The sequence below is a fragment of the Passer montanus genome, unplaced genomic scaffold, assembly GCF_014805655.1.
Source record: "Passer montanus isolate IOZ18808 unplaced genomic scaffold, ASM1480565v1 scaffold23, whole genome shotgun sequence".
Taxonomy (NCBI): Eukaryota; Metazoa; Chordata; class Aves; order Passeriformes; family Passeridae; genus Passer; species Passer montanus.
In genome coordinates, this window is record NW_024366926.1 from 6,499,301 (window position 1) to 6,508,102 (window position 8,802).

At 40.8% G+C, this 8,802-nt stretch overlaps 1 protein-coding gene across 2 annotated transcripts in view; it reads right to left on the bottom strand.

The window, feature by feature from the left end:
* UNC5C (unc-5 netrin receptor C) overlaps positions 1-8,802 on the bottom strand; it is a 244,628-nt gene that overhangs the window by 69,184 nt on the left and 166,642 nt on the right. For both annotated transcript variants that reach the window (XM_039710627.1, XM_039710626.1), the window contains exon 3: positions 584-727. In XM_039710627.1, coding sequence (XP_039566561.1) covers positions 584-727 — 144 coding nt within the window. The remainder of the gene's footprint in view (positions 1-583; positions 728-8,802) is intronic.

The following is an 8,802-nucleotide window of genomic DNA, read 5'->3' on the forward strand; positions in this document are numbered from 1 at the left end:
CCCAGCAATGGGACCAGAGGTAATGGAAAGAAGATGAAACACAGAAAGTTCTCTCTAAGCATCAGGCATCACTTTCTCATTGTGAGGGTGACAGAGTAATGGCATAGGTTACCAAGAGAGGTGGTGGGGTCTCCTTTGTTGGAGAAATTCAAAAGGCATTTGGAGATGGTCATGGGTAATTGGCTCTATGTGTCCTTGGCTTGAGCCAATGGTTGGATCAGATGACCTCCAAAGGTGCCTCCCAGACTCAGCCATTCTGTGATCCTGTGAAAAGAACAGCTATTGCCTCTTTCCACAGCTTGCTTTGTTAAGGCTCCTACTCATTAACTTCAGGCACTTTTAAGGGGACACAAAACTGCTGTACTCAATAAATACCAGTTTTGGTGCCACACATAGGAGAATGAGATTTAGCTCTTAAGAGAATAAACCAAAACTCTTGTGAATATTTCTGAAGGCCTCAGTTTCAGTATGCATCAATACCTGCACAAAATACAGAAAAAACCAAAAATCTCCCTGAAATGGCAGAGATTGCACTTCTCCTCAGCTCAGCAGCATCCCCCCAGCTGCACACCCGAGCACTCACATGCAATGCGGACGTAGGCCTTGCGGCTCTTGGTGGTGCCGGCGGAGCTCCAGGCTACGCACTGGCACCAGTAATCCTCCGGCCCGAAGAGCTCCTCCACTTGCTGCCGGGAAATCTCAATGCTGACCTCCCGGACAATCAGACCTGCCAGGGTGCAAGGAACACTGGTTAGTGCTGGCCTTACTGGACAGAAAACGAGTGTAGTTGCAGAAATCTGCTTGCAAAGTTGCTGGGAGACCTTACAGCTCTCTACAAATATCTACACAGCAACACAGACTGTCACAAGGATGTGAAGAGAAAGAAGCTCCCACTTTACCTGCATAATGAGAGATGTAGGTGAGTGAAAAACTAATTGCTGAGATTTTTGACTTTCATCACATACAGCATGTATTTTAGACAAATTGGAGGAAAAGCACCTCAGCTAATATAAATTGTACCACATCTCTAGGACAATTTACATCAAGGGACATTCCAGACCAGTTTTATTTTGATATATCTTAAAACCACATAATCATTCAATTTATATGACTTCCTTAGCCCTTTTGTACTTCACCTCTTTTTGCTAGACAGACACAGCACAGGAAGAAGCCCTGTTCACTGTGACACTGAGCTGCCAGGAAAATGGATTTTAGGGTGGCAGAAAATGTCCTGATACTTTGTAATGATGAGCACATGTGCTGCAGTATGGTTATTGCAAGATGGGCACGACCTACTGTCATATATGCTGCAGATATTGGGATATTTTTAAAGGGATTTTACAACACAGTGAAACACAATTCAGTGCCTGACAGTCTCTCTGGCCCTGCCCTCCATAACCCATCTCAGCACAACCCTCCCCCTAACCCACAGTTGCACCCACGAGGACGGTGACCCACTTGCCATCCTTCCAAGCAGACCGAGATTTGCCCACATTTCCCACACAGTGCTCTCTCTGGGGAAGCCTTTTTGCTTTTTCTAAGTGCAAGGAAATTTTGCGGTGTCTCAGACACCACTGTGAGCATCGCTGGCAAAATGTGTAGATCCTCTAATGACAACCACTGTGTTTCACACTGACACAACCCCCTTCTCTGCTTCAAAATGCACTCCCTTGTCTAAAGACTCTTAATTACTGGGAGGGGGTGAGAGAAAGCATTTACACCTTTTCTCAGCATATTTGCTCTTTGCTGATGATGCCAAAGTATCGACAAAGTTCTAATGCATATCTGCCTGTAGAGAACACCACTGCCATTTCAAAGATGCACTCTTGCAAGCAGCCTTGAATATATAAATTCATATACAAATCTTTTGTGTAGTGAGATTGATTTTCTTTTTCGAATTGCCAGGAAACTCAACTGAATTATCCTGGGATCAGAGCATGCACAGTTTGTCCCCATCACCAAACACCAAAGGGCAGGTCCTTCAGCTGAGCACAGACTTGAGCCTGTGGAGGCCAGCTACCCTCAGCCTCTTGCCACAGGGCTTACAAGGGGATATTCATAACGTGAATGTTCCCATTTGTACAGCATGGCGTGTTCCTCAAGCGCTGGAAACCAGGCCAGCCCTTTGATTTGCCTCCAGCTCACAGAGGCTCCATTCAGGGAGCCAGTGATTAATTACTGTTTGCACACAGTTGTGCACTGTCACTGCGGCTGCATGCTGCCTGCATCCCAAACTTGGGTAACAACCTAGCAGCAGAAAGGAATTAAGGCATGTAACACCACAGACTTCTCTGGTGGGAATGCCTTCTAATGAGATGTATTTTCCTGCTAGAGACTATCACAGCCCAGCTTCCTTTTTATTTCATTATCCTTGACATCTTTAGCCATTGAATAATCAGCTTCTTTGGGGGAAACGCTTAATAGCTCTTCTCTTTGAAATGAAATACTCAAAATATGGTAACAGCACTCCAAAGAATGGAAATCAAAGCAGTGCATGGGAATTTGATATGCAGTGAGTACTGTGTTATAAACTTGCTTTGCTTTGATGAGCTAATTTGGCTCCGAGAGGGGTCTGAGGGATAGCTTTTGTCCTGGTGAGAAGAGCATGAAGAGGGTGGGGAGGAGCATGTACCTTGCATCCATAAAAATTGTTATATTTTCCCAGTGTAACTGCTGCTAGCCTAAAGATTACTTCCGCTCATTCCCCCAGTTTTTACTGCACTAGCCCAGGGAGCTTTTGAAGGTTACAATATTATGTTTTTATAATAAGGCTGATTATGACAGAGCTTGATGGAGCAGTGAACTTTGTTACCCAAGGGCCAAAACAAGCATGCTCATAATGACCATACTGGTTAATAATGATTACGAAATAGCCTTAGCATTCAGGACACAAATGCTGTTTTCTTATTGTCTGTAGAAGATACAAAACTATACTATAAATAGCTGCTCCTTATGAATGCACCAGCAGAACTTTTATCTTGGACCTCCTGAGATGCTTTCTAATTCAAAATAACAAGCTACTCCTCATAATGTCTTTTGGGATCGCTGTGAGTGGGTACAGTAATTTGGGCTTTGAGTAGCATCAACAGTTGTGCCATGACCAAAGAGATGCACACCTTCTTCCCATAGCAAATAAATTCTACCTCTTTCTGCTTACAAGTAAAAAACATCATTGTGTCTTGATCTCTAAGGTAAACTATGCTAGCTGGAGTTCAAAATATATTAAACCATTTGGTGGTGCCACAAGATCATCTGGGATATCAGGACTCATGGCCAGAACTTGGAGATTTGATTCCACCACTGCTTCCCAGCACAACCCAGTGGTGCCTGATTGCACAAATAGCAATGCTGATTTAGGAGAAAACCCTCACCAGCTGAAACACACCCACCCTCAGACCCTGGAGCAAGCACAAAGAGACATGTTTCCCTTGTTGTACCAACTCACAATCTTATTCCTTCTGCTAGCACCTCCAACATCACCCCAAACAGAAAATCCCTTTCTAGGCCATATTGCAAACACTGCAATTTGCTGAGATATCTCAGATAGCAACTGCCTTGTTACCAGCTGACACACTGCTGTACATCAGATTTCACAGAGGAGCTGGCACACTCTGTCTGCTTTCATTCAGGAGTGTATTGCTTATCCGTCTCCCATGGGCACCAAGTGCAGGAAAACCCTTGCAGGATGACTTCAAACAGAGATCTTCATCTTATCTCTGTTGGACCTGCTTCTGCTTCTACAGTAAAGAACATTAACTAGAGGAATGGAAAAGGAAAAAAAAGGGAAAAAGGAGAAAAAAAGCTGAAAAACCCATGTCTCAATATTTCCAGACAATGTGGCATGCTGCACCTCTTATTCAGGCAACTGTTTATCAAATTGCTTGATTATAAGTGAGTGCACAATCTCTGAGAGCAAAATTAGAAATTGCTTTATAAAATGAGTTTCTGTGTTTTGCCTAAATACACTTAGGACAAGACAGACTAAGAGATAAACAATAATTTATGCATCATATACCTACCTGGTACTGAACTTTATCACTGTGCTAAGCAAAAAAATGTAATCTTCTCACAGAAGGGTAAATCCTCTACCTTACCTTCTTCTTTAGAAATATATTGAATTTTTCAGTCTAGTTCTTTATACAGCTAAGATAGATAGCAGGTGAAGATACATAGCATAAATGTGGGGTCTTTTCACTTGAGTAACACTTGAGTAACTTTTCCAGACTTAACATAATAATAACTTAGATGGTGGAACAACCCACAAGAAGTCAGGATTTTCCTATTTCAAGCAATGCCACAACAGGGTTGAAGGGAAATAACAGCAATATGGGCAGCTAGAATGCTTGACTGGTTCCTTCTATAAATTCACAAAGAGCTGACCAGAGGTATATCCCTGACATGCTCAGCATATAAAGCTGAGAGAAGAATAAGGAAGATGTTCAGAGTGGTGGTATTTGTCCTGCAAAGTCACCTGTGATGGAGCCATGCTTTCCTGGGAACACCTACCTGCCTACTAAATGTTGAAGTTTTGTTTTGCTTTGATTGCACAGTTTCTGGTTTACCTGTTAAACTGGCTTTGTCTCAACCCATGAGTTCCCTCACTTCTACCTGCTGGATTCTCAGTCCTATCCCACCATGGGTGTGAGTGGTTGTGTGTGGCTCAGTCACCAGATGGACCTAGAGCACAACAACCAGTCTAAGATATTCTTTTGTCCTACTAGTTTTCTGTCCAGTTCAGGATGGAGGATAGCAATAAAGAAGGCTCATGACGTTTGTCATAACTGGTCTGCAATTATGTCCCAGTCCAATTCCCCAGAATTAAGAAGTTGTCTATAAGTCACAATTTTTGCCTACTTACTAGCACAGCTTTTTCAAGTATTAATTTAAAAAAAAAATAAATGTATTTCTGGACCTAATATAACTTGGTCTCTGAAAAGGTGTAGGAAGGAACCAGAACTTTACTTACTTCTGTATTTACAGGTTATGAGGGATTAATGGTCAAAGAAAGGCAGAGAGTGGAAGGAATCTTTCTTAGTCTGCCTGCTCCTAATAAGCACAGGGAGAGGCACTAGCTCAGGGTGTATATCAAAATCTAAGTTAATATCCCACATGAGCAAAAAGGAAGTGTGAAGAGGGAATCATGCTTTATATGCATGGTCTTTTATTATAACTGTATCCTAGAAACACAATAAGGCAAAGACACACTTCATACACACGGTCCCCAAGTGCTTAACTTAGCTGGCTATACAAACTGTGAAGCAGATTATCTGGTCTTCAGAGGCACAAATGTTATCTTTTTTAATGTACACAAATGCAATGCAATTGTAGACATTATGGCAGATTATTGATAACTTCAGTTATAACTCATGGCTTCCATATTGCTTCCACTGTAGTAATTGGCAAATTTCCCAATGATTTTAAAAGAAAGAGATTTGCTGATCAGATGCATTTCTTTCTACGGAAACAAAAAAATCTCAAGATTCTATGACCATATAAGACTTCACAAGACAATAAATGATAACCATAAATATCAGAAAAGAGAAAATTATTATCGATCAATCAAATGTAGTTATTCAGCCTGGAGTCAGTCTAGGTCACAGAGTTAATATCTACACCTCACTGGGCATCATTCTGCCAAGAAACTCTTTTGATATATTTTGGCTGTCATAACTGTTCGGCATTTGATATTAATACCCAAGACCTATGAAAATACTCCTCAGGACTTTGATAGAGCAATTTTGGTGAAAGTGCTACGTTGGTATGTGTTTGAACCCTCTGGCAGAACAGTAAACAGGAACTATTTAGTCGCAAGACTAAATTGCACTTACAAAAACTCTAAGAAACTGCATGGATACTTTGTTTATTTTCTCTGTAAGTAGTTCAAACAGTTTCTGTGCTTTTGTGCTTTCATTTGCCCAAAAGGTATTTGATTAATTAGTAATTACATATGCCAAAGAACACATTTCTGAAGAGATGGAACTTTATGACCTACTGGTCTGGAAAAAGACATTGCAGTAATACCAGCATATAGATGGCAGGTATATCACAGCCACTGCCAATAAGTATGGAAATACAGCCCATTCTCACAAAGGTAACTTGCAACCCTTTACACATTCAATTTTGAAAACTCAGTTCTCAGACCTTCCTCACAAACCTGATATTTTGTGCTGTGTGTTCTCTCCCTGCTTAGACAGGCCCAGATTCCCCCGAGTAGGTGAGACGCCAAATGTCCCTTTCCACTGCATAGAGGGGACACAGAGGGCAGGGACAGTGTTTCTGATTTATTAAAGAGGCTTTGTGGAGCTAGCAGCAAAACAGTTCTGGGGTAGGGAGACTCCTCTGCACACCCAAGAAACACCCATGCTGCTACAGAATCAATTTATGTTACTCATATTCCTCATCTCTCTTAACAGTTTAACAAAGCCTCACCAAAAAAACACTTAAAAAGTAGCATAGTTTTGCCTCATGAAAGTGGCCAAGACCATAAATCAAAATGGTATGACAGTAAACAGATTTAATAAAAGGGAAACAGATTGGTTTCTTTTTATGCAGTCTTTTGTCCTTTTACTTTTAATGGCAAAATAGAAGTGACCAAAGCCAAGAATTATGATCTTTTTACTTATGGATAGTCTGGAATGACCCATTCAATTTATTTAATTGTTCATCAAAGGCGCTATAAACAACCTGTGTCTGTTTGCTTTACTTGGTGAAGTAAATTTTTCAGAAAGGTAAAAAAAAAAATCAGTGCTATGCAGGAATTTAAATTTATTTACCCTCTTACCGAGATGGATCCCTCACAGTCAGGGAGTTGTTCCACTAGAATATATCAAAGTACTTAAGCTATAGAATTTGATGTTTAAAAATGAATAAATAGGCTATGCACAAGAAGAACGGCTTCAAATATTAAAGTTCTTGCTGAGAAAAATGTATTCTGTGCCCCATAATGGGACTGAGATGATTGCAGAATGGCACACTTTGCCTATAGCTTATTTTCTATATAGAGTACCTGTAATCTTAACAAAAGACAGATAGACAGATAGATATCCAGAGATAGTTTAAGAGAATAAACAGCTTTTATACCCAGTAATCCTTCACCCTGTGACTGCCTACACCTGGTTTTGTCTCAATATACTGCTTTTACGTAAATTGAGGCTGGCTGACAATATGAAATAACTGTGTGAAGATCACAAACAATTTTCCACGAATATTAGCTTAAATATTTAAATTAAAGACTTCCAGCTATTTTTGGTCTCTTCATAACTTCCTCTTTAGGAAATTGATACATTCTGAGCTCAAATTAACAGAGGTGAAGGCAACAGCCTAATAAAGTCAAGATTGCTCTAATAACCATGTCAAGTTTGCACTGACTTGCATCCCTTACCTATGTTATCCAATTACCATCTAATGTTATTGAGTCAAGCTAAAATCCCAGCTCCTCTAATATTTAACTGACTGACTTAAACAAAAATTACAAAGGACTGTCTTCAGAGAGATTTTACTTTGAACTGGAATTAAAGAACACATATTCTGTTCGGGTTTTGTTGTCTTTCAGTGAAAACAAGGTGGTTTTGTTCTTTTCCCATTAACAACTGAAGGACCAAGTTGTGGAAGATGCAGGGGAGATTTCAAAACAGAGTTCTTGGATGCTGGTGGAAAACAAACCATTGCGCCCTGGTTCCTGCTAGGATGGTGGGGGTGGCCACTACAGCCCTGTAGGTTTGTCCCCTTGGGGAAGGTAAAATAGCCCCTCTGCCAACTCCTCCCCTGGCCAATCTCAGCAGCTGATTGCTTTGCATCAACCCTTGAACTACTGCTGTTTAATACCTTGGAACAGCATTGGATTGCCTGTTCTGAGCCTACAAACCGCTCAGAGATAAAAGAAAAACACCTCCCCCTTTGTTTCTTAATGAAGGCTATTTTCTGGTTGACAGCAGTTTTTGCAAATATGTACAAATTGCTTCAAAATTCATTGCTCTCTTTCACATACCACAATATGTGCCTACAGTTGCCACATTTTTTTTTCCTTTTTCCTGGAACAAAAGCAATAAGCTCCAGTGTGGCAGGACTCCAAAGAAAACCTCCCCATAAATATATATTTACATTTAACAATGGGAATCATAATTTCTGAACTCACAGAGGCTGAAGTCTAAGAGCAGAAACAATTGTGAATTGAAGCATCTTGACCCAAAAGTTATCCTGACACTAAGAAACCCCAGGTGGCAATCCCCAAACAATTCCTTGCCTGGCTGGTGCTACTTACAGGGGTTGGAAAGAACACAGGTTGTCCAGAGAGAAAGGCAGGAGTATGAGCTCTTAGCAGCTCCAGCTCTTGGGTTATAGCCCAATCTTCCCTTTTTTTGATTGAGGAACATGCAGCTGAGAAAAGGTGTTAGTTTAGTTTTTTTTCAAGAGCCAGGAAAAAAACATGCCAATGGTTCATGTTTTACTTAAAGCAGCAGTTGAGACTTCACAAAGAAGATCTGTGCACTTTTTATTTCTGGTTCAGTGGATTTACATGCTCTTTTTAATGATCTGGGCCTTCAGCAGTGGGTAATGCTTCCCAGTCCCCAGCTTAGTGCTCATGCAAAATTGAAGCACTTTTGAGGCAGTTTAGAGCCTACAGATGAATCTCAATGTGCAGGCAAAAAGAAATAATGGTTTAGCACTTCACAAGATGAAGCAGAGGAAATTATGAAAAAACAACAACAAAAAAGAAATCTATTCAACTTCAAACATCTGGGAAGCCAAATGAGAACATCTGAATTTTGAACAGCGTGTTTACATTCCCTTGCATGGGGGGGG